Source organism: Sorex araneus, chromosome 3 (genome assembly GCF_027595985.1).
Source record: "Sorex araneus isolate mSorAra2 chromosome 3, mSorAra2.pri, whole genome shotgun sequence".
NCBI classification, from domain to species: domain Eukaryota; kingdom Metazoa; phylum Chordata; class Mammalia; order Eulipotyphla; family Soricidae; genus Sorex; species Sorex araneus.
Genome location: NC_073304.1, coordinates 73,262,212 through 73,287,318, shown reverse-complemented (window position 1 = coordinate 73,287,318; position 25,107 = coordinate 73,262,212). Strand labels below are relative to the sequence as shown.

The 25,107-nt window shown below is 55.3% G+C and overlaps 2 protein-coding genes across 2 annotated transcripts; both read left to right on the top strand.

The window, feature by feature from the left end:
* The first annotated feature begins 214 nt into the window (after positions 1 to 214).
* On the top strand, positions 215 to 15,581 carry RNF31 (ring finger protein 31). The gene is made up of 21 exons (XM_055131568.1): positions 215 to 570; positions 665 to 811; positions 964 to 1,119; positions 1,850 to 1,909; positions 2,009 to 2,084; positions 2,374 to 2,542; positions 4,264 to 4,651; positions 4,816 to 5,103; positions 5,339 to 5,587; positions 5,687 to 5,872; positions 5,995 to 6,201; positions 9,820 to 9,993; positions 10,077 to 10,175; positions 10,272 to 10,361; positions 12,532 to 12,646; positions 12,750 to 12,868; positions 13,108 to 13,221; positions 13,418 to 13,475; positions 14,721 to 14,817; positions 15,100 to 15,268; positions 15,402 to 15,581. The coding sequence occupies exons 1-21, from the start codon at positions 379 to 381 to the stop codon at positions 15,453 to 15,455; spliced, it is 3,207 nt and encodes a 1,068-aa protein (XP_054987543.1). The 5' UTR covers positions 215 to 378; the 3' UTR covers positions 15,456 to 15,581.
* A 28-nt stretch (positions 15,582 to 15,609) lies between these two features.
* Positions 15,610 to 23,121, top strand: IRF9 (interferon regulatory factor 9). Its single transcript, XM_055131569.1, has 9 exons — positions 15,610 to 16,068; positions 16,874 to 17,060; positions 18,111 to 18,294; positions 18,511 to 18,641; positions 18,977 to 19,061; positions 19,147 to 19,218; positions 20,219 to 20,629; positions 20,963 to 21,078; positions 21,189 to 23,121. The coding sequence occupies exons 2-9, from the start codon at positions 16,875 to 16,877 to the stop codon at positions 21,258 to 21,260; spliced, it is 1,257 nt and encodes a 418-aa protein (XP_054987544.1). The 5' UTR covers positions 15,610 to 16,068; position 16,874; the 3' UTR covers positions 21,261 to 23,121.
* Positions 23,122 to 25,107: the final 1,986 nt, after the last annotated feature.

Genomic DNA, 25,107 nt, shown 5'->3' with positions numbered 1-25,107 from the left:
GGAAGGCTGGCGGAGAGGAACCCGAGCTCAGCCTTCTAGCCGAAATTCTCTGGGGGCGGGGCCACAGGACATTCCTCGTGTTCATTGGATAAACCCCAATTGGCCACACCCCTAAACGCAGACCCCGCCCGTACCACCCTTAGCCCCGCCCCTTCCCCTGAAAGCGGGTCGCCGTCCCGCCCTTCAGGCCAGCACTTCCTGTTCTCGGTTACCCCTGGCGTGGGGCCCGCGGCCGGAGAATGACCGTGGCCTGAGTGACCCCGGGGGTCTGCATCGACTGAGTCCCGCCGGAGAGGCGGACACCAGGCAGGGGCGGGCGGGCCACGCGTTGCCGGGTCCGGGGGTGTCGGCGGAGCCGGGACGGACTGCGGGCGCGGGATGCCCGGGCAGGAGGAGGAGAGGGCCTTCCTGGCGGCCCGCGAGCAGCTGGCGAGCGCCCTGAGGAGGGATTCCGGGCAGGCCTTCACCCAGGAGCAGCTCCGGCCTCTGCTGGACCCGTCTGTACCTCTGGCCGCCCGCTACCTGCACCTGGACGCCGCGCGCCTGATCCGCAGCAACGCTCACGGGGAGGTGCGACCCGCCTGGACTCGGGAGGGGCGTAGGGCCTGAGACGGGGCGGGGCTCATGGATTTTTTTTTTTCCTCTGCTCTCTGGTTACTCGCAGCCCCAAGACTACCTCAGCACCCTCTCCACCGCCCTGAACATCCTGGAGAAATACGGCCGCAACCTCCTGAGCCCGCAGCGACCGCGGTACTGGCGCGGGGTCAAGTTTAACAACCCGGTCTTCCGCAGCACGGTGGATGCGGTGCAGGTGAATGAAGGCCGGGGGCTCCTCGGAGAAGAAGTGGACACGAGCTGGGCTGCGGGTGGGCAGGGAAGGGCTGAAGGCAGAGGTGTGTCCCCCGCCCCCGACCTTGGGAGGGCATCTGCCCACTGGTCACAGGTTGTGCTTGTATGTGGCAGGGGGGCCGGGATGTTCTGCGACTCTATGGCTACACCGAGGAGCAGCTGGACGGGCTGAGCTTCCCAGAGGGGCAGAAAGAGCCAGACGAGCACCAAGTGGCCACAGTTACCCTGGAAGTGCTGCTGCTCAGAACTGAGCTCAGCCTGCTGCTACAGGTGAGCTGTCCCCAGTCCTGAGGACCTCAGGACCGTCCAGTGGGGCCAGAGAGGTCAGACTGAGGACAGGGCACTTGCCTTGTTCCATCTCCAGCACCAGCCTCTGCCAGGAATGATCCCTGAGAGGCAGAGCTGGGTATCCAAACCCCAAAACAAAACACATGAGGAATGTGGAGCCCAGTCAGAGTCCAAAGTCCTCCAGGCTTGCTGGAGAAATAGTAGAACAGGTAAGGCTTTTGCCATGTACATCCAGTGTTCCACTCACAGCAACACATCTGATCTCCCAAGGGCAGCCAGGTGAGGCCCCAAAACTGAAATACAGAAGGGCCGGAGAGAGAGTACTTTCCTTGCTTGCAGCTGACCCGGGTTCAGTTTCTAGTACCCCCTATGATCTCCCCCAGCCCTACCAGGAGTGATCACTGAGCACAGAGCCAGGAGTAAGCCCTGAGCACAATCAGCATCGTCCAAACACAAAATAAAAACAGAGCGAGTTCGGGTTCTCCCAGCCCTGTCCCTGAATCATGGGCAAAGCCCCTCAGTCACTATGGAACTTCTCATCCTGTTGTCTCTATGACCATTCTGTTAGGGGACCAAGACTTGTGGTGCTCGGGGCACTATATGGGATGCCAGGGATTGAATCTGGGTCAGCCACATGCAAGGCAGAGGTGCTACTCAGGCTCCAGGAAGGTAGTATTCTAAGGCTCAGTGGGAACTTTCATCTTGTTGACAGGATGCTAAGCTAAGACAGCAAGTGCTGGAGCAGCTGCTGAAAGACCACACTGAAGATGACGTAAGAAAGGCAGAAAAGGGGGCCTGGCGTGCAAAGGGGACTGGAATAGGGTTTTTGTCCCCAAACCCTTGCCCATGCAATTCCCTGTTCCCCCCACAGGTACTACAGCTCTCAGAGTTTGCACCACTGCTGAAAGAGATGGCACCCGGTGCCCTCTCCGGCCCCACTGTCCCAGGTAAGCCTGGCCCAGTGCTGGGTGGACAGTGGCAGTAGACCAAGCCGATAAAGAGCTGGTGCCCTCTTCTGGCTGTCTTCTTGGTTATCAATCTTTCTCTTTTCCTTGGTGTTGAGCATCGAGCCCGGGGCCTCACATACACTCGAAACCTGTGGTCTACCACTGAGCTATCGCCTTTATTAACAGATTGTAATTGTCTTTTGGGGTCCAGTGTTGAATGGCATTCTGTGATTTTATCTCCCTCCTCAACAGATTCAATTGTAAGAAGTTCTTTTTCCCCTTCCCTAAGGCCCCACTCCCGGCCCCTGCTTCCTCTGCGGTTCTGCCCCAGGCACACTGTACTGCTCAGCCTGTAAACACACCCTGTGCCCAGCCTGTGATCGCCTCTTCCACGGCCACCCGTCCCGAGCCCTCCACCACCGCCAGACCCTGCATGGGGCCCCCCAGCTGACTCCCAAGTAAGAGTCCTTTTCTTCTGAGTTCAAGTGAAATTCAACGGCTTAAGAATCCACTCTGGGGCTGGAGCAATAGCACAGTGGGTAGGGCATTTGCCTTGCATGTGGCTGATCAGGGTTCAATTCCCAGCATCCCATATGGTCCCCTGAGCACTGCCAGGGGTAATTCCTGAGTGCCTGAGCCAGGAGTAACCCCTGTGCATCGCCAGTTGTGACCCAAAGAGCAAAAAAAAAGAAAAAGAAAAAAAAAAAAGAATCGACTCTGTGCTAGGCTGTGTGCTGAAGACTGTCTCATTGAGGACAAGCAGACAGGATCATATGCTAGATATACATAGCAAACAAGTAGCCGAGTATTTGTGTGGTTGGGACTAGAAAGATAGTAACGGGGTTAAGGCACTTGCCTTGCGTGCAGCCAACTTCAGTTTGAATCCCCGAGCACTGCATATGGTCCCTGAGCACTAGAGCCATTAGATATATGTGACAGATACTGCCCCTCCCGCCAAAAATAAAAATTGTATTTTGTACAGATATGGAGGAGGAAGATACAGCCCAGTCTGAAGAATCTGCTCAGTCAATGATACTGGCTTATCATATCAAGGCTGCTTACCATCAAGTTGCCATCAAGTTGGCAGTACCTTAAAAACTAGTACTGGGGGTCCGGAGCGATAGCACAGCGGGTAGGGTGTTTGCCTTGCGCGCGGCCAACCCAGGTTCAATCCCCGGCATCCCATATGGTCCCCCAAGCACTGCCAGGAGTAATTCCTGAGTGCAAAGCCAGGAGTAACCCCTGAGCATTGCTGGGTGTGACCCAAAAAGCAAAAAAAAAAAAAAAAACAGTACTGGGTCAGGCCTTGTGTTAGGGATACCTGCCAGGAAGATAAGAACTTTATTTATTTATTTATTTATTTATTTGCTTTTTGGGTCATGCCTGGGAGTTGCTCAGGGGTTACTCCTGGCTCTGCACACAGGAATTACTTTTGGCAGTACTCGAGCTACCATATGGGATGCCAGAGATTGAACCCGGGTTGGCAAATACCCTACCTGCTGTACTATTGCTCTGGCCCAAGAACTTTATCTTTTTGTTTTAATTAGTTAATTTGGGGGTCACATCCAGTGATGCTCAGGGCTTACTCCTGGCTCTGCACTCAGAAGTTACTCCTGGCAGTACTCAGGGGTCCACATGGGATGTTGGGGATTGAACCCATGTTGGCCACATGTAAGACAAGCACCCTACCCGCTGTACTATTGCTCCAGCTCTGGGAGATAGGAATTGTAAAGTATCCTTCAGTGTTGAACAGACTGGGTACAGGAAGATACCAGAGAGAACACGAACACAAAGACCCGAGTCATGTGTGTCACATAAGGAAAGAAGCATGTATCAGGCAGCAGCCCCGCTGCGGGACTTCCCTGTCTTGCTTACACACACATGTGTTTGTGCGCGCGCGCGCGCACACACACACACACACACATATACATACATTTATTTACTTATTTTGCTTTTGGGGTCACACCCAACAGTGGTCAGGGATTCTCCTGACTCTGCACTCAGGAATCATTCTTGGTGTAGGGGACCATATGGAATGCTGGGAATTGAACCTGGGTCGGCCGCGTGCAAGGCAAACTCCCTACCCTCTGTGCTATCACTCCAGCCCCCTATTTATTTTTTTCAGGAGGGCTAATGGTTCCATCTCATGTACCCCATCTTGTCTGCTTTTCCATGACAGTTTACCAGCTTCCACTCCATCTCGGCCTCAGCTGACATCCCTGCCGGCCGTGGGAAATGGTTCTGTTTCTTCCCCTGATCCTGCGAGTACCCGTCTGTCGTGGCAATGTGCTGCCTGCACAATGCTAAATGGACCTCGGGCAGTGCTCTGTGTGGCCTGTAATCGGCCCAGAGCCTGTAAGGGGTTGGCCTCAGGGAGTGATGGGTCCCAAGGAGCTGGGGGTCAAGAACCTGAGCTGGCCCGGGGTCACTGGGCCTGCCAGAGCTGCACCTTTGAGAATGAGGCAGCGGCTGTCCTGTGTGCCGTATGCGAGCGACCTCGACTGGCTCAGCCTCCTAGCTTGGTGGCAGATACCTCGGACGCTGCCATTCGCCTACAGCCCCTTCAGGTAACCTGTTCCTGACTGTCCCAGCTCTTTGCCTGTGCCTGTTGCCTCTGCTTTCTCTTCCCCTGTTTGCCTTCAGTTCCCTGGAGCTTCTCATAAACGCCCTATCGTTGCACCAGAGTCCCGGCCAGCTTTCCATGGGGTCATTCTTTCTGCCCTTCCAACAGGGGAATACATTGCCCTCCTCTGCCCAGACTCAGTTCTGGTACTGCAGTCACTGTACCTTCTGCAACTCGGGCCCTGGCTGGGTGTGTGCAGCGTGCTACCGGACCAGTGACCCTATCCCAGTGCAGCACGTCCCCCGGCCCCATGCCAGATCTCTGGATGAGGGCGTCCATGAGCCAGGACTTCCACGACGCCTCAGTGCCCCCCTGCCCAGTTCTGGCGGGGACTCTGAGAAGCAGCGCCAGGACAAGATGCGGGAGGAAGGTCGCCAGCTTGTGATGAAGATCCGGGTGAGGATGGGGCCCGAGGCGAGGTGGGACCGGCGGGCGAAGGGAGAAGCTGCCAGGGGTTAATATAAGCTCTTGGCAAACTTAACGCTACTGGGTGCACTTGCTCGCTCGCTTGCTCGCTCTCTGGGAACACTTCCCAAGTGGCAGGTGTCCTGCTGTGCCTGCGTGGGGCCCAGGCGCGGGGTGGAGAATGGCCTTGCTGGTGACACGGTGCCCGGGTGGAACTGTGCCTTAGGAAGGGGAAGCTGCCGGTGCCTGCCCAGAGGAGATCTTCTCGGCTCTGCAGTACTCCGGGACCGAGGTGCCCTTGCAGTGGCTGCGCTCAGAGCTGCCCTATGTGCTGGAGATGGTGGCCGAGCTGGCAGCGCAGCAGGACCCGGGGCTGGGGGCCTTTTCCTGTCAGGAGGCCCGGAAGGCCTGGCTGGACCGACACGGCAATCTCGATGAAGCTGTGGAAGAGTGTGTGCGGGCTCGGCGCAGAAAGGTACCCGCCGTGCTGGGACTGGGTGGAGGGCCGCAGAGCTCGGCCGCTCCGGCTCTCCTTCCCTGCCGCCTCTTCACTCCTCTTGACCCTCCCATGCAGGTGAGGGAGCTCCAGGCCCTGGGCTTTGGGCCTGAGGAGGGCTCTCTGCAGGCGTTGTTCCAGCATGGAGGCGACGTGGCCCGCGCCCTGACTGAGCTCCAGCGCCAGCGCCTGGAGCCCTTCCATCAGCGCCTCTGGGACAGTGGCCCCGAGCCCACCCCATCCTGGGATGGGCCAGATAAGCAGGTGCTGGGAGGGCGAAGGACTACCGGAAGGGGCAGAGGGGAGCCCGGGAGGCTTCGGGGCTGGATCCTGAGGGGTCTGACGACTGCTGCTTTGCCTCCACTCCCCTCTTGAACCACATGCAGAGCCTTGTCAGGCGGCTCCTGGCGGTCTATGCCCTCCCCAGCTGGGGCCGGGCCGAGCTGGCGCTGTCACTACTGCAAGAGACACCCAGGAACTATGAGCTGGGGGATGTGGTGGAGGCTGTGAGACACAGCCAGGACCGGGCCTTTCTGCGCCGCTTGCTTGCCCAGGAGTGCGCCGTGTGCGGCTGGACCCTGCCCCGCAACCGGGTGAGCCCCCCAGGAGGCCTGCTTTAGGGTGAATGTTCTCTTTGCGCTGCACCCCAACCCTGCCCACTCCACCCACCTCTGCTGTCTTTTGTGCTGTGCCCCCAAAGGGATCTGAAAGCGAGGACAGATTGACAACACCCCCACCCCAGTTCTTTTTAAAGTTCTGTTATGTGGACAGGGACCCTCTGCTCAACAGAGAGCACTGAGGCCTTGGATATGTGACGCCCTGGGTTTGATCCCTGATTGGTGTGGTGTGGTGTGGTGTGTGTGTGTGTGTGTGTGTGTGTGTGCGCGTGTGCGCGTGTGCGTGTGTGTGTTCTATTACAGAAAAAATCCAACATATATGACAGACTTTCTCCTTCACCCCCTCCACACTGTTTGTTCATCATCAATCTCCAGCAATTATCAACCTCCAGCAATTAACACTCTTTCCTTGGGAGGGGGGTAGATTTGGGGGCCACACCTTTGCTAGAGGGTTTCTCCCTGAGGGGACTGTGAAGTACCAGGGATTGAATTTAGGCCTCCTACATGCAGGACATTGTGCTATCCCCTGGGCCTGACCGTGATTCTCTCATGTTCTAATCAGATATCCAGGTGGTAGGAATGAGCCCCTTTTGTTTCCTGTTACCTTTCACACTTGGCCAGATGTAGCAGCTCTTTAGCCAAATACTGTCCAGTTTACTCAGACTGGTTCTATTCATTTTTGTTTTATTTTGACTTTTTTTTTATTTTTAAAATTTTATTTATTTATTTATTTATTACATTTTGGGTTACTCCTGGCTCATGCGCTCAGGAATTACTCCTGGCGGTGCTTGGGGGACCATATGGAATGCTGGGAATCGAACCCGGGTCAGCCCCGTGCAAGGCAAATGCCCTACCTGCTGTGCTATCGCTTCAGCTCCTTGACTTTTTATTTTAATCCTTCTGTTATTCTTTTGTTTTAGCCACAGACAGTAATTATTCAGGGGATACTTCTAGCTTGGTGTTCAGGGCTCATTCCTGGCAGTGCTTGAGGGAATAGATTTTGGCAGGAGAGATAGGACATCGGGTAGGGTACTTCCCTCACACATGGCCAACCCAGGTTTGATCCCTGACATCCCATATGGTTCCCTAAGTCTGCCAGGAATAATTCCTGAGCATAGAGTCAGGAGTAAGTCTTGAGCACTGCCAGGTATTGCCCAAACAAAACAAAACAGAAGTATGCAAAATGTGGGGCCAGAGAGATAGTGCAGTGGTAGGGCATTTACCTTGTCCGCAGCTGACCGGGGTTTGATTTGTGGCATCCCATATGGTTCTCTGAGCCTCACCAGGAGTTATTTCTGGGTGCAGAGCTAGGAATAACCCCTGATCATCATCAGGTGTGCCCCATCCCCCCCAAAAAAGAAGTATGCAAAGTGTGCACTGCATCTCATTAAACTACCTTTCTGGCTGCCCCCTTTTTAAAAGTTCTTGGAGCCACGCTCAGTGGTGCTCAGGAGCTGTTCTCAGATGTCACTCCTGGTGTGATCAGGAGAAAATGCCATGCTAGGGACCAAACCTGAACCTCCTGCATGCAAAGTATGTGCTCTAGAAATCAGAGAGATAATACAGTGGATAGGGCATTTGCCTTGCACATGACTGACTCGGGTTCAGTCCTCAGCACCCACATGATCCCCCCCAATCCCCTCAGGAGCAATTCCTGAGTGCACAGCCAGGAGTAAGCCCTAAACACCCCAGGGTATGGCCCCTGCTAGCCCCCTCTTTGCCCCCCCCATCCGCGCACACACACAGCCAAAAATAAAAAAGTTATAAGCATTTCAGAGTCCTGTGTGTACCTCACATGCCTTCATCTGGGCTGGAGAGATAATTCAGTGGGTTAAGTGCCTGGTTTGCATGCAGAAGACCCAGGCTCAGTTCCCAGAACCACCTGGTTCCCTGAGCACTACTGGGAACCACGCCCCCGCCCCCACAGAGCCTTATGTGCACCAACAACGAAACCATTGCAAGCAAAACAAAAGAAGATACGGGGGGGAGGGGAGGGCTGGAGTGATAGCATAGCCTTGCATACGGCCAACCCGGGTTCGATTTCCAGCACCCCCTATGGCCCCCTGAGCACCGCCAGGAGAAATTCCTGAGTGCAAAGCCAGAAGTAAACCCCTGTGCATCGCCAGGTATGACCCAAAAAGCAAAAAAAAAAAAAAAAGAAGAAGAAGATATGGGACCAGAGAGATAGTACAAGTGGGTTGGGCGTTTGCCTTCACACAGCAGACCCAGGTTTGATCCCAGGGCACACCATATGGTCCCCTGAGTACCTCTGGTTGTGTCCCCAAAACAAGACAACTACCACAAAACACATATTCTCACCCAATGGTAATACCTTATATAATTACAGGCAGTGTCCAGACTGAGTCACAAACATTGGTACAATGTTAGTGAAACTGTAGAGCTGTGCCTTTCACATGTGGGGGTGTATGTTTGGCTCTATGCAGTTTCATCCTGGGTGTGGATTCGGTGTTACCACATCTAGATGTCTCATATTCAGCATGGAATCCTAAGTGTTCCCTCCTTATCACACTTCCTTCCCCTGATCCCACTCCTGGTAACCACTTTTCTGTTCTCCATCTCTGGAGCTTTTGTTTGCATGTTTTTTGGGTCACACCGGGCAGTGCTCAGGGCTTATTCCTGGCTCTTTGGTCAGGGATCATGCCTAATGAGTCTGGGGGACCATTTGGACTGCCAGGGTTGAAGCCAGGTCTGCCGCGTGCAAGGCAGATGTCCTACCTGCTGTACTCTCTCTCCAGCTCCTGTCTCTGGAGTTATGCTATTTGTGGGTGCTTTTTTTTTCTTTTGCTTTTTGGGTCACACCCAGCAATGCACAGGGGTTACTCCTGGCTCCGCACTCAGGAATTACTCCTGGCGGTGCTCAGGGGACCATATGGGGTGCTGGGAATTGAACCCGGGTCAACCGCGTGCAAGGCAGATGCCCTACCGACTGTGCTATTGCTCCAGCCCTATCCTGGTATTTTTTTAAATGAAGGAGTTAAGTGCATATACTTTCAGAGGTTTTAGGTCTCACAATGTCTGCATATTTCTCCACCTGCTGTCAAACATTTACATTGCCTGCCTGACTTGTTGGCATTTATTTGCTTATTTTATTTATTTTTAGGGTTTTGGATCACACCCAGTGATTTTCAGGGGTTACTCTTGACTCTGTGCTCAGGAATCACTCTTGACAAGCTCGAGAGACCCTGTGGGATGCTGGGGATCTAACCGGGATTGAATATGTACAAGACAAATACCCTTACCCTCTGTACTATAGCTCTGGCCCCCAGCATTTACTTATTATTTTTTCATTTCTTTTTTGGTTTGGGGGCCACACCTGGTGGTGCTGGGAACTTACTCCTAGCTTTGTGCTCAGAGTTCACTCTTGGCACTTCTTGGGGGACCGTTATGGGATGTCAGGGATCAAACCTCGGTTGGCCGAATGCAAGGCAAATGCCCTGTCCACTTGTCTACCACTCCGGCCCGGTAAGGTCCCTATTGTCAATGAAACCTTGGTCTCCCAGTGGACACCTCTGCTCTTGCCCTTACCCGGCGGGCGGCTGTGACCGCTCACCCCTCCTCTGGCCTGCCCCCTAGATGCAGGCCCTGACTTCCTGTGAGTGCACCATCTGCCCCGACTGCTTCCGCCAGCACTTTACCATCGCCTTGAAGGAGAAGCACATCACAGACATGGTGTGCCCCGCCTGTGGCCGCCCGGACCTCACCGACGACACACAGTTGCTCAGCTACTTCTCCACCCTGGACATTCAGGTACTGCCGTCTTTAAGGACTCGGGGTGCCCTGGGCTTTGCACAGGAGCCCCCGCCCACCCACCACTTCTGGCCCATCCCCAGCTTCGGGAGAGCCTCGAGCCAGACGCGTATGCACTGTTCCACAAGAAGCTGACCGAGGGAGTGCTCATGCGGGACCCCAAGTTCTTGTGGTGTGCCCAGGTCAGTGGCCAGCCTCGGGGAGCTGGCTGGAAGGGTGAGGTGGTGCCTGGATGGTCCTCTAACAGCTTGTGTCTTTGCCCACTCCCCCACACACAGTGCTCTTTTGGCTTCATATACGAGCGGGAGCAGCTGGAGGCTACGTGTCCCCAGTGTCGCCAGACCTTCTGTGTGCGCTGTAAACGCCAGGTGAGCCCTGTCAGAGGTGCTGGCTGAGCTGCTGTACTAACCAGAGAACAGAGCAGATGAGCACCCCAGGGTCCAGGAGCTGGCCACGCAGCCCGGGAGACAGACCTAGGAGGGCAAGGTGGGGAAGGGGAGGCGGGAGGGAGGACACAGGCGTAGGTGCTGGGCCCAAGCAGGGAGATGAGGGGTCATGGAATGCGCCTACGTAGGATAGCAAGACCAGGCAGCTCTTCTCTAAAACGGTTTAATTTAAACTCAGGCCTGAAAGGTAACAAGGAGCAGCCATGCCAAGAGTATTCAGGATAGAAAGAGCAACAGATGGAAAGACCAAAGTCAGAAGTGTGGCGTGGCGAGAGTGCAGGCGGTCGGAGGAGCTAGCAACCAGGTCGGGAGAGGCCTGGGGCCAAGTGAGGAAGGTATTTGCCTTTTATCCTAACAGTGAAGCGAAGCCATGGGGGTGGTGGCACCACCTCACCTGCCCCTGGCAATGCTTCCTAAGGCTCGGGCGCTAGCTCCGTGCTAGAGTGCTCCCGCCCCCTGCATGTGTGCGGCCCTGGGTGTCATCCCCTGTTTACAATCCATCATGTTAGTCTGATACCCCAAAGTCACATCTGCACTAGGAAACACAACAATAAAGAGACAAACAGGGGCTGGAGCGATAGCACAGTGGGGAGGGCGTTTGCCTTGCACGCGGCCGACCCAGGTTCGAGTCCCAGCATCCCATATGGTCCCCCAAGCACCGCCAGGAGTAATTCTTGAGTGCATGAGCCAGAAGTAACCCCTGTGCATTGCTGGGTTGACCCAAAAAGCAAAAAAATAAAAAAATAAAATAAAGAGACAAGCAGCTGGTACCCTACCGCCAAACCGCAGAACTAGAACACTTCTGGGGCTGCCTCATTTAGGCTTACTTTTCTTTCTTTTTTTTCTTTTGGGGTCACACCTGGCGATGATCAGGGGTTACTCCTGGCTCTGTATGCAGGAATTACGGCAGTGCTCGGGGGACCATATGGGATGTTGGGAATCGAACCTAGGTTGGCCGTGTGCAAGGCAAACACCCTGCCCGCTGTGCTACTGCTCCAGCCCCTCATTTAGGCTTTCTGTGCTTGTTTCTGTTTGTTTCTTTTTGTTTTGGGGACCATACCCCGGGATGCTCAGGGCTTACTCCTGACTCTGCATTCAGGGATCACTCCTGGTGAGCTCTGGGTACCATATGGGATGCCAGGGATGTCAGGGATTTCAGCTATGTGCAAGGCAAACCCCTATCCACTGTACTATCTCTCTGACCCCCTCTGGTTTTGTTTTGAGGCTATGCCCTGTGGTGCTTGGGAGCTGCTCCCCAGTATACTCTGGGGTGTTCAGGGGACCACTTTGGTGCTGGGGATGGAAGCAGGGCCCCTGCATGCAAAGCCTGTGCTCTGCCCACTGAGCCATCTCCCTGGCCCCAACTTACACTTTCAAAGGCGTTTATTTGCAAGGTACAGAATGGCCACTTGGGGCAGGGAGTGGAGGCAGAGATCTAGTGGCAGAGGTGCAGCAGCCATGACTTGGGTGAGATGGATGGTCATGGTTGGGATGAAAGGAAACAGATGGCACAGGGGCTGGAATGATAGCACAGCAGGTAGGGCTTTTGCCTTGCACGTGGCCGACCCGAGTTCAAATCCCAGCATCCCATATGGTCCCCTGAGCACCTCCAGGGGTGATTCCTGAGTGCATGAGCCAGGAGTGACCCCTGTGCATTGCTAGGTGTGGCCCAAAAAAAAAAGCAAAAAACAAAAATAAAACAGACGGCACAAAGCTAGGCCTTGTGGGGGCGAAAAACAAAACTTGCTGGTGAACATGTGAAACAAGGACGTGGCAGGGGCTGGAGCAATAGCACAGCGGGTAGGGCGTTTGCCTTGCACGCGGCCAACCCAGGTTCGATTCCCAGCATCCCATATGGTCCTCTGAGCACTGCCAGGGGTGATTCCTGAGTGCAGAGCCAGGATTAACCCCTGTGTATTGCCAGATGTGACCCAAAAAGAAAAAAAAAAAGGACGTGACAGAACCAAGACTAGCCAGTTTGGAAATGAGTGTCTGGCCGTGATCTGAGCCATGAGTCCCCGGTAGGTAGGAGGGACTAGCAAGGAGGGCCCAGGCGGGGACTCCCTCTCAAAGCCTTACTTCCTCCTGCCAGTGGGAAGAGCAGCACCGGGGCCGGAGCTGTGAGGACTTTCAGAACTGGAAACGCAACAATGACCCAGAGTACCAGGCCCAGGGGCTGGCGATGTACCTTCAGGAAAACGGCATCGGTAAGGCTGCCCCAGGAGGCCTGTCGAGGGGTGCTCACTGTGCTCTCTCTGAAGCCTGGAGGAGGAGTAGCAGAGCCTGGCCCTGACCCACTATCCCCTACAGACTGTCCCAAGTGCAAGTTCTCCTATGCACTGGCCCGAGGAGGCTGCATGCATTTTCACTGCACCCAGTGCCGCTACCAGTTCTGCAGTGGCTGCTACAATGCCTTTTACGCCAAGAACGTGAGCCCAGAAATGGGGATGGGAGGAAGGGGGAGCGCCCCTCTCTCCCGTGGGAGGGGGCTGCCCAGTGGAAGAGGACGGGGGGCCACCGGTGTAGAGCACCTCCATCTCCTCTCCTTCTCTGCTTGCTCCAAACCCTCACCCCTCAATGTACCCCTCCCGCAGGGGTGCCCAAGAGGGAGGCCAGGGCTCCCCCCTCGACAGTCTCCAACTCCCCTCTCCCCGCTCGGTCCCTCCAGAAATGCCCAGACCCGAGCTGCAGGGTTAAGAAGTCCCTGCATGGCCACCACCCCCGAGACTGCCTCTTCTACCTGCGCGACTGGACGGCTCTCCGGCTCCAGAAGCTGCTACAGGTGTGTGTGTGGGGGGGCAGCCCTGCTAACTGTGTGGAAGGCTGCCCAGGAGCGGGGCCAGGGTCAGCGTGGCCAGAAGGGAGGTGGTATGCATGGGGAGACACAAGGCACTGATCTCTTTGGGGTGCCTGACGCCCCTTCCTCTCTCTCTTTCTCTCTATATCTCTGTCTCTCTCTGTCTCTGTCTCTCTCACAGGACAATGATGTCTTGTTCAACACAGAGCCCCCCGCTGGTGCCCGGGCTGTCCCTGGAGGTGAGTGAAGGAGAAGGGGAGGCTGGGGGTCAGATCACGGCTCAGGCCCATCCTGTGCTCATTTGTGTGCGTGTCGCCTGGTGGGGGAGTCACCCTGGGCCTTGTTTTTCACTTTGATAAGTGGGGGCCAGCAAGGGGTCGAGCTCAGCGGGACAGCACTCTCCTGGCATGTGGTTGTCCCTGGCCTTATTCCCTAGTACCACACACACAAAATAAAATAAAAAGGGGGTAATGTCCACCTTGCTGCTGCTAGCTATTTTTTTGTTGTTGTTTTGTTTTGGGACCACGCCCTGGTGCTCAGGACTTACTCCTGTCTTTGCACTCAGGGATCATTCCTGGTGGGTGTGGGGGACCATATAGGATGCGGGGGACTGAACCCAGGTCGGCTGCAAGCAAGGCAAGTGCCCTACCCGCTATGCTATGTCTCTGGCCCTGCGGCTAGTGTTTTACACAGGGCCCCAACAAAGCCTCCACCACCTCCCTACTGATTTCCTTCTCTCAGCTCCACATGACTCATTAATGAACTTGGTGAGCGTTTAACAAGGCTGCTAGTGGCACTTTCAGTTTCCAGGAGGGCAACAGAAAGGCGTTATATACACATGAACCCTGTGTCCCCCACGTCTTACCACTTAGGTCAGAGTTTCCCAAATTTATAAGGCCTATAGGCCCCATTCCAAAACAAAACAAACTCAGCACCCACCAGAAATCTACGGTCTTAACGCGCATGAGCAGATAGCGCCCCCTAACGGCACCCGAGGTTACTACCACTCCCTGGACTGTTTAGTGCTCCAGCCAGAGGGCAGTATTGCCCAGATCAACAAACCTCCACAGAACAGAAAGCTACATCCCAACCCTGAGTGCTGTCTCACAGGGCCCGTGGAGGGAGCTCAGCAGGTGGTGGGTTGAGTACATGCCCTGCCTGCAAGAGTCCTGGGGTCGATCCCCAGCACTGAGCCAGGAGTAGCCCCTAAACACCACAGGGTGGGACCTCAAGGCCAAAGCAATAAAAATAAATTTAAAAAGCAAGACAGGGTGTGATTCTGGTCCCAGAGGCAGCCTAAGTAAAAAGTGGCTCAGCCAGATCTCTGTCTCGAAGAGAGCCCGGCCACCGGGCCAGGCGTTTGAGCCCGCAAGGTCTCCTGTCCTCTGGTCTCCCCCGGATGCTGTGCGTGCCTCCTGATGGGTTTTCCTGGGTTCTGTGCTCTGGGGCCGTCTCCAACTACGGGTCCCTTCCTTCCCGCTTAGGTGGCTGCCGAGTGATGGAGCAGAAAGAGGTTCCCAATGGGTTCCGGGATGAAGCGTGTGGCAAGGAGACTCCAGCTGGCCACGCTGGCCTCTGCCAGTGAGTGCTAGGCAGGGCGCGTGGGGCCCAGTGTTGGGGAGGAGTGGAGGGACAGAGTGGGTGCGCCCGGGCAGTTGCGATCTCTGGGAGTGGGGGGGGTGGGTGCGGGGCCCTCTGGACAAGGGCCCCGAGTCATCCCCGAGTGCGCAGGCTGGGAGGCCCACGGGTGCAGGAGGCGAGGGGTGTCGCTGTGGTTCTCTGGAGAGTGCGGTGCTTGGCGCTGGGAGCACAGGTTCCCTCTCGGCCCCACAGAAGGGGTGTTGCACGCTCTCGTTTGCCCAGGGCACACTACAAGGAGTACCTTGTGAGCCTCATCAACGCCCACTCCCTGGACCCAGCCACCCTCTATGAGGTGGAGGAGCTGGAGACGGCTGTGGAGCGCTACCTGCACGCGCGCCCCCAGCCGCTGCCCGGCGAGGACGCCCCCAACTACCACGCCCGCTTGCTACAGGTGAAGTCCCTCCCCTCCCCCGCCCCCGCCCGCGCCCCCAGCTGTACCTGGGACCCCACATCCCAGGCCTCTCCTGTCCTGCTTCTGAACTTCAGGCTCCCAGTTCTCATTATTCTTTCTCTCTCCTCTGCAGAAGCTGAAAGAAGAAGTGCCCTTGGGACAGAGTATCCCCCGCCGGAGGAAGTAGCCCAGGGAAGGGGCTGACGGCCCCAGGCCCGGCTCCGCAGGACTCACTTGCACACCAATAAAGAGGCATCTCCTTGCCCAAGCTTCTCGGCGGTCCTTCTTCCTAATCTCCCCGGGGAGGGTTGCGGGGTGGAGGGTGGGGGGCATCAGGGAAAGAGGGGTGAACAGAACTGTGCTCAGAGGACCCCCGCAGCCCACCAACTGACCTTCCTTAGGCTCGAGGCCCCGGCAGGAACTGGCCCCAGGGAGGGCCCCAGAGAAATCTCCCCGCGCCTGGGCATCCCGCCCTGCCCTGGGCCTTTTTCCTCTCCCCCGTGTCCGAGAGTATCGGCGGCCTCCACTAGGCAAGACTAGCGGACGGCTGGAGGCGCGGTCCCGAGCGGGGAGGGAGGGGCCCGGGCGCGCGGGCGCTGCTGCCCCCTGCCGGCCGCCGGCCGCCCTGCGGCTCGCACCACGTGATTTCTGGGAAAGGCCCTCCCGGGAGCAGAAGTGAAACTTCAGAAGCGCAGGGCAGAAGCTGGGGGCGGAGCCATCGGAGACTGCCCAGGCGCCAGTGAGCGGAGCCCCGGCCGGTGTCGTCGGGCCTTGGGACAGCCTGCCCCAGCGCCGCTCAGGTAAGAGGTGCCCAAGCTGCGCGTCCGCCTGACCAAGGGGAATGCAGGTGGGGTGCGGTCAGGTCTGGGGAGGGACCGCCAGCGCCCCCAGCCGGGGACAAGGAGGCGGCGGCACTTTCACCCCTCTGCAAAGGACCCTGTTTGTTTTCTGGTTTCGGTGGACCTGCCCATTTGTGCAGATCCGCCTCTGCCACACCTCCCTACCCACGGGCCTGGCGAGGGGAGAGGGAGGCCAAAGGGCAGGTTGTGTGTGTGTGTGGGGGGGGGGTGTGTGTGAAGGGGGTTGACCAGGCACCTGCGGAGCAGACAAGTCACCCACCGGCTCTGCAGACAGACCCCCTGCCGCTAGGCGGGTCTTCGCCAGGAATGGGCCACCAGGGGAAGCCTCTTCTTGATGGCCCGCGGGTGAAAAGGTTCTGCCCTTGTTTATTCCCCCTACTCCCCCTGTGTACTGCTGGGAATGCTACCCAGGGTCTCACACCTGCAGGGGAGCCAGCTCTGCTGCTAACCCCTCTTCAGCCCCCTCCTGACCTCCACCCCCAGATTCCTGCAAAGTTTCCCTCCTAGGACTGAAACCTGCAGGTTCCTGCCGGGTATGGGTTGAACTCCCCAAACTGTGGGCCATCATCAAGGAATGTCTTGTAGTGTCATGGCTGGCGATGGGCCCGGAGGGAACCCTGCCGCTGCCACCGCAGAGAATTCCCAGAGGGTCTAGAGGCCAAAGGTGGAGGGCAGCTCCCAGACCCACAGCCAGGGGCTCCCTCAGCCAGTGCTCTCCGGCTTATGTTGCCACTGTCTCCCCCAGGATGCCTTCCACCCGGGGACGGGGACGCAGCACCCGAAAGCTCCGCAACTGGGTGGTGGAGCAGGTGGAGAGCGGGAAGTTCCCGGGGGTGTGCTGGGAAGATGCAGAGAAGACCATGTTCCGGATCCCCTGGAAGCACGCGGGGAAGCAGGACTTCCGGGAAGACCAGGATGCCGCCTTCTTCAAGGTGAGGGGTGGCTGTCCACGGGGCTTGGGGTAAAGGGGAGGGAGGCTAGGGTCTGGAGAGAGAGAGTTCTGAGCCAAGCATGCGCTCTGCAGGCAGGAGCCCACCTGGGTTCCATCTCCAACAGGATGATGGTCCCCCAGCACCCAGCTGGGTGTGGCCCCTAAACATGGAAAACAAAAGAGGGGCCAGAGTTGGCCAGAGAGATAGAACAGGGGGTAAGGCACTCACCTTACATGCAGCTGACCCAGATTTGATCCTGGCACCACATATGGTCCCCTGAACCCTGCCTGCAGTGACCCCTGAGCATAGAGCGAGGAGTAAGTCCCAAGAACCCATGTGTGTGACTCCCCCAGACTAAAAAAAAAAAATTAAAAAGAGGGACAGATTGTACAGGGGTTAAGGAATTTATATTGTATGTGACCAACTCTGGGTTGAACCTGGCACCACAAGGGACCCCAAGTACCACAGGGAGCCATCCCTGAACACTGCCAAGTATAGTCCACGTCCCTTACACACACACACACACACACACACACACACACTGCCAGATATAGTCCATGTCCCTTACACACAAACACACACACACACACACACACACTGCCAGGTATAGTCCATGTCCCTTACACACACACACACACACACACACACACACTGCCAGGTATAGTCCATGTCCCTTACACACACACACACACACAGTGCCAGGTATAGTCCATGTCCCTTACACACACACACACACACACTGCCAGGTATAGTCCATGTCCCTTACACACACACACACACACACACACACACACACACTGCCAGGTATAGTCCATGTCCCTTACACACACACACACACACACACACAAAAGAAAAAGAGATTGGAGGGTAGAACCATCTAGTAATTGTCCGAGCCCAGTGCACAACATCTGGGTTTCAGGGTGGCTCCCACCGTGCATGAACCCTGTACCGCCCTGCCATGCACTGCTCAGGCCTCACGGCTTGAGGCTGACCTGGGGGAGGGTCTGTGGGGGCTGGAGCACTGTCTCTTCCTTACTTCCTGTCTCCTAGGCCTGGGCGATCTTCAAGGGAAAGCACAAGGAGGGGGAAGCAGAAGGCCCCGCCATCTGGAAAACTCGCCTGCGCTGTGCCCTCAACAAGAGCCCTGAATTTGAAGAGGTGCCTGGTCGGAACCAGCTGGACGGGGCTGAGCCCTACAAGGTGTATCGGCTGCTGCCACAAGGAACCGTCCCTGGTGAGAGTTCCCCGGCTGGGCTACTCCTAGCACTCGCTGACAGGGAGGAGGGTCGGGGCAGCTGGGCCTTTGGGGAAAGGCAGCTTCCTGCCTCGCCCCTCAGACACAGTCTGATCCTGGGCAACCCAGGTCCCCCCAGCCACCCTTCCGTTGCTTCCCATCTGCACCCACGTGCACAGCACTGACATCCCTCTCCTGCTCCACAACATCCCGCAGACCCCTCAGAAACCCAGAAAACCCCCGTCAAGCGACACCACAGTTCTGTGTTGCCCGACAGAGAGGACGAGCCGGGCGTCACGAAGAGCTGCACCCTCAGTCTGCCGTCACTCCCAAAGCTCCTCAAAAATGTAAGCATTGAGGGCCGGAGCCATAGTACAATAGGTATGCCTTGCACACGGCCGACCCAGGTTCGATCTTCAGCATCCCATATGGTTCCCTGAGCACTACCAGGACTAATTTCTGAGTGCAGGGTTATGAGTAATCCCTGAGCATTGCCAGGCATGACCCCAAAAAAGAAAAAAAAAAGAAATGTAAACATTAGGTGGGCCCATAACAAGAAGTCTCACAATGGAGATGTTACTGGTGCCCACTCGAGCAAATCGATGAGCAACGGGATGACAGTGACAGTGAGGGTACGGCAGGCCCCAGGAGGGAGGCTGCCAGTAATGGCCGCTGTTTGCAGGAGCCGGAGGCTGGCAGGATCGCAGGTGGTCCCAACGCTAGCAGCAGCAGCAGCAGCAGCCCCAGCAGCTCTGAGCCTCAGGAAGGTACCGCCTCCCCTCCTTTGGCATTGTGCCCCACACCGGCTCCTCAGTGACACTTCATGACCCCTGCCTCTGCCCTCCCTTGCAGGTGCGGACCCAGCTGACGGCCTTCTGCAGGGGGAGGAGGTCCCCATAGACCTGCTGCTCTCCCTATACTCAGGTACCTGGTTGTGACTCGGCCCTGCTCTCTGTTCCCACTAGCTGCTTCTGGTGGCTATTCTGCTTTATGTTATGTGTCAGGGCTGGCGAGGGAGGGGCCCAGTGGCAGAGGCACCCGTTTCTAGGCAGAGCACCTTGTCAGACTCCAGGCTGAAGTTTGTTTCTCAAAAATACACTTCTCAATACTCTGCTTCCTGCAAACCCACTTGCAGGATTTGCAGAATGCTGATTTCTTTGGGTTCAGCCGGTACCCGAGCTGTAGGAGCTTCTTTCTTGTAAGATGCAAGACACTGAACAATCACCCCTGAAGTGTCTGCAGGAGTTGGGTACAGGCTGCTCTGTTCGAGTGGTGGGAAGACAGAACAGGAGCCCCCAGGCCGAGTGGGAGAGAGCATTTGCTAACTGCAGAAATACGGGTCCAGGGGCTAGAGAGCACAGTGGCTAACATGCTTGCTTTGCACACTGCCGACCTGGGTTCGATTCCCAGTATCCTCTGTGATCCCCTGAGCACTGCCCCTGAGCACCGCTATGAGCACAGAGCCAGGAGTAACCCCTGAGCATTGCCAGGTGTGGCTCCCAAACCAAACCAAAACAAAAAAGAAATGCAGGGCCAGAGAGATTGTGCTGTGAGTAACTGATGGCGTGGGGTTCGCCTTGCACACCCCAGACTCGGGTTCAAACCCAGGCACCACATAGAGGTCTCTCTTGGTTCAGAGCCAGGAGTGAGTTCTAAGTACCACAGGGGGTGTCCCCAAAAACAATTAGGAAGGATTGCAGGGCCAGAGCACTAGTACAGGGATGAAGGTGTTTGCTTCCCATGTGATCAACCCCATTTTAACCCCAAGCACCACATAGGGTTCTCTACTGCACTGCCAGTTGTGACCCAAGCCCCACCCCTAACCCCCCCACCGACAAAAAGTTATGCATTGCTACCCGGCCCTCCCCTCACCTTCCTCATCAGCAAAATAAGCTTTGCTCAGAGTCTTCCTTTGCTTCCCCAGAGCCTTGTGCAGACGAGGAGGCCACCTGGACAGAGGTGCTGGTGTCGCAGGAGTATCTTGCGTCTGCAGATTTCTCTCTGTTTCTCACCTTCATCTACGCTGGCCGGGTGGTCGGGGAGGCCCAGGTGCAGAGCCTGGACTGCCGCCTGGTGGCCGAGCCCTCCAGCTCCCATGGCGGCATGGAGCAGGTGTTGTTCCCTAAGGCAGACCCGCTGGAGCCCACCCAGAACCTGCTGAAACAACTCGAGCGTGGGGTCATGGTGGCCAGCAATTCCCAGGGCCTCTTCGTTCAGAGCCTGTGCCCCATCCCCATCTCTTGGAACTCACCCCAGGCCCCGGAGGGGCCAGGCCCGCATCTGTTGCCCAGCAATGAGTTTGTGGGGCTCTTCCGAACCAGGAATTTCTGCAGAGGTGAGATGGCTCCCGCTGTGCAAGGAATGCTGCCCCCATCCCGTCCCCCTCCCCCCCACCTTCCCCCACCACTAGTGATCCTCCGCTTGGCCCTGCAGCCTGGAGCGTCTTTCTACCCCAAGGCCTTGGTAGATGAGGCGCTAGGGGCACTCTGCCACATGAGGAGGTGCACCCCCGTGTGTGCGCACAAACCCACTGTCCGGGTCAGCTGGCCATCAGCTATCACTACCCTCCTCACTGCAGGCACCCTGAGGTGGCCCCTCACTCCCACATCCCTGTAGCCTTCTCTCTGTTCCTTTCCACCCGATCCTTGACCCTCTCTCTGTCTTTCAGACTTAGACATGTATCTCCTGGGCTTGGGTCCTGAACCCAAGTTCCAAGTGACCCTGGACTTCTGGGAGGAGAGTCCTGATACCAGCCGCGCCACCCAGAGTCTCATCACGGTCCAGGTGAGTACAGGGCCAGGGGTGTCCACCTGTGGGCTAGTGGGGGCGGCCCCAGGCAAGGAAGGGGTTCTCAGGCGTCATGTCTACCCTTACCACCCCTCTCTCGCATGCAGATGGAGCAGGCCTATGCCCGACATTTGCTGAAAAAGAAGGAGCAGAAGGAGCTGGTGGCCATTGTGTCCTAGGCAGAGGGCCTGAGGGGCCTCCTTCCTCTTCCCTGCGCCCCTTGTTTCCATTGGAAGCGACTTGTCCACGCTCTTGACCTGCCTCCTTGGAGATTGTCTGTGATGGTCATATCCTTAAACTCTTCAGATATCCCAGCTGGTGGGCTACTCCAAGAAGAGTGTTGCATCCTCTTTTTCTTTTTTCTTTTTTGGGGGGGAATATAAAAGATTTATTAATAAATTCTGGAAGTAATAGGTCACTTTTTTTTTTTTTTTTTTTTTGCTTTTTGGGTCACACCAGCATTGCTCAGGGGTTACTCCTGGCTCTGCACTCAGGAATTACTCCTGGCAGTTCTTGGGGGACCATATGGGATGCTGGGGATTGAACCCAGGTCGGCCATGTGCAAAGCAAACGCCCTACCCACTGTGCTATCACTCTGGCCCCCTATAGGTCACATGTTAAAAGACAGAACACAGGCATACTCCAGAGAGAGTATTCATTACCCTTTATTTTATTTTTATTCTTTTTGTGTATTTGGGTCACACCCAGCAGTACTCAGGGCTTACTCCTGGCTCTGCACTGAAGGATCACTCCTGGAGAGGCTTCAGGGGACCATGAGGGGGTGCCAGGGATCAAACGGGTCAGTTGTATGCAAGGCAACTGCCTTACTCACTCTACTGTATCTCTCCAGCCCCCTTGCACTTTGTTTAAAGAAAAAAAATTTCTGAGGGACATATCAACAATGTTTAGAGGCTGCTTCTAATTCTATGCTCAGGGATTGCTTCCAGCAGTGCTAGGGGAAGCATGTGGTACTGAGGAACAAACCAGCCCCCACCCTCCACCCCATTGAGCTATCTCCCAGCCAGAATTTTACTCTTTAAAAAGTCTTTAGGGCTGGGGCATAGCACAGCGGGCAGGGTGTTTGCCTTGCACGAGGCTGACCCGGATTTGATTCCCAGCATGACATATGGTCCCCTGAGCACCGCCAGGAGTATGTTCCTGAGTGCAGAGCCAGTAGTAACCCCTGTGCATCACTGGGTATGACCCAAAAAGAAAAAAAAAATCTTTAAGGGGCTAGGGATGCAACTCAGCAGTAAAGTTGTTGCCTTGCATGCATGAGACAATGGTGTGATCCTCAGCACCACAAAAAGAGAGGTAAAAAATAATTAAAAAAAATATATATATATAATGTTGTTGAGATTATACTCCCTTACATGTCTGAGGAATTGTGAAAGTTGAAATGCTATGGAACTCAGGAGGCTTTTCCTTTTTCTCTTTTATAACCCTAATGGCAAGCACTTTATACCTTCTTTATTCCCTGAGGATTGCAAATAAAATTGTACTGAAAAAGAAATCAGCGTGTGATTTTTGGTGAGGAGAGATAGCAGGGGTGCCCCAGAGATTAGACAAAAATAAACTTGACAGCTGGACCCTGGGTTTCTTCCTGCCAACTCCCTCGGACACTCACCCACAGGTTCTGGCCAGGAAGCCGGCTGGCTGGGAGGGATAAAGGACCTGTACCAGGGAGAGGGAAGGTAGGGGTCAGCTCCAAGCCTCACTCTGGAGAATCCAGCACCCGTAGTGCTTTGCTTAGAGGTCTGTGGCTTAGGCCTTGCCAGCCAGCCTCGCTTGCACTCTGGTCTGTGGTCTGAAATGAGCTGGTGAGCTAGAGACTGACCTGGAACTCCGGGCCTGAACAAGGGGCAGGATCAGGACAACTGTGCCTTCCTTGCTAGGCAGACAGAACTCGTGCCCCCCTGGAGGGCCATCCCCAACTGACTTTGTCACTGTGCTACAGCCCCAACAGAAGACAGGCTGGCCAAGGTGGGGGTGGCAACTGGCCGAGCCAAGCCAACAATGTCCACTGAAGTTGCAATTCTTCCAGTCGGCTGACACTCTCTTTTCCCGCTGAATTAATTTTGCCACCAAATTGGAAATTCTTTTGTTCTGTTTTGGGACCACAAGCCTGACAATGCTCAGGGCTTATTTCCTGGTCCTGCACTCACAAATCACTCCTCGTGGTGTGATACTCTGATTGTAACTTCAAACTGAAAATTCTGTGTATATACATGTATGTATGTGATATATATATAATATATATATACATATATTATATATATACATATATATATATAGAGAGAGAGAGAGAAAGATTCTGGGTCGAACCGACACACATGAAGCTTGTATCCTATTGCTGAACCTTGAGTCCCTGCAAATTTCCTTGACATATATTACTGAGCTAAGTGCCAGGCACTAGTAGAAAAAAATGAGATTCCTAATCTCTAAAGCAGTATGTGTTGAAGAAGAAATTAAAAAGAGAGTTCAGCTGCAGGAGTGATCCCTGAGCCCAGGGCCAGGAGTAAGCCCTGGGCATAGCTGAGTATTGTAAAAAAAATAAAATACAACAAAAAGTGAGTTTGTGTTTGTCTTTTTTTTTTTTTTTTTTTTTTGCTTTTTGGGTCACACCCAGTGATGCTCAGGGGTTACTCCTGGCTCTGCACTCAGGAATTGCTCCTGGGGGACCATATGGGATGCCGGGGATCGAACCCAGGTCGGCCGCGTGCAAGGCAAACGCCCTACCCGCTGTGCTATCGCTCCGGCCCCTGTGTTTGTCTTTTTGGCCACGTCCGATTGTGCTCAGAGAACCACCAAATGTGGTGTTAGGGATTGAACTAGGGTCAGGTCGGGGTACGAGGTAAGCACCTTATCCCCTGTATTATTTTTTCGTTCTCAAAAGTGAGGTTTGTTTGTTTAGTTAGTTGGTTGGGTTTTTTGGACCACACTCAGAGGTACTCAGGGGTTACTCCTTACTCTGCAATCAGGAATTACTCCTGACAGTTCTCAGGGGACCATATGGGATGCTGGGAATCCAACCTAGGTAGGCTATGTGCAAAGCAGGAGCCCTCTCCGCTGGTACTATCTCTCCAGTCTCTCAAGAGTGAGTTTTAGGGGCTGGAGCGATAGCACAGCGGGTAGGGCGTTTGCCTTGCACGTGGCCGACCCGGGTTCAAATCCCAGCATCCCATATGGTCCCCTGAGCATCGCCAGGGGTGATTCCTGAGTGCATGAGCCAGGAGTGACCCCTGTGCATTGCTGGGTGTGACCCGAAAAGCAAAAAAAAAAAAAAAGAGTGAGTTTTAAAACAGGCAGAAGCATGGAGTTCATGTCCAATTCAATCAGCTTAATCAATGGCTGAATAAATAGCAGTAGTCCTACATTAAAAAACAAAGAACAAAAAACAGGCAGAAGCATGAACTAGAACTCGGAGGGCAAGGCCATTCTAAACAAGCATAGAGTCAGGAGGGCAAGGACATTCTAGGACAACAAAATGACTGTGCAAAATAAGGGGACAAGGGGCAGCAGTCACAACCATACAGCTTCATTTTACACAAAGAATTGGTTTCTTTTTTTCTTTGGTGGGGGCGGGGTACGGTGAGCTCATGTACATGGTGGAGGGGCCTCAGGTTTGGTCTCTTGCACGGTAATGTCCCCTGTTGCTACAGGCCCTGAGCAACGCTGGGTGTGGCCCCCAAACACGCAGGAACTTTTTAAGACAAAGAACAGGTGAGGGAGAATATGCATCTAGACGAACATTCACACCTGCGAGATGCAGGGGAGGGGCATATTCACAGTAAAAGTTGTTCACATTTAGGACATGAACCCACCAGTCCTCGCCACGCAGAGGTTAGGCCTTTCTCTCCCTGGTTCAGCTCCCAACCGGCCGGGAAGCCCTCATGGGGGCACAACATAGTCATTATACCACTTGATCATCTGCGGGGTGGAGAAATAGCAAGTTAAGATACCCAGAACTCTCCTGGGGCAGTTGCTTGGGGCATGACCCGACCTCTGGGAGCTGCACCACCCACT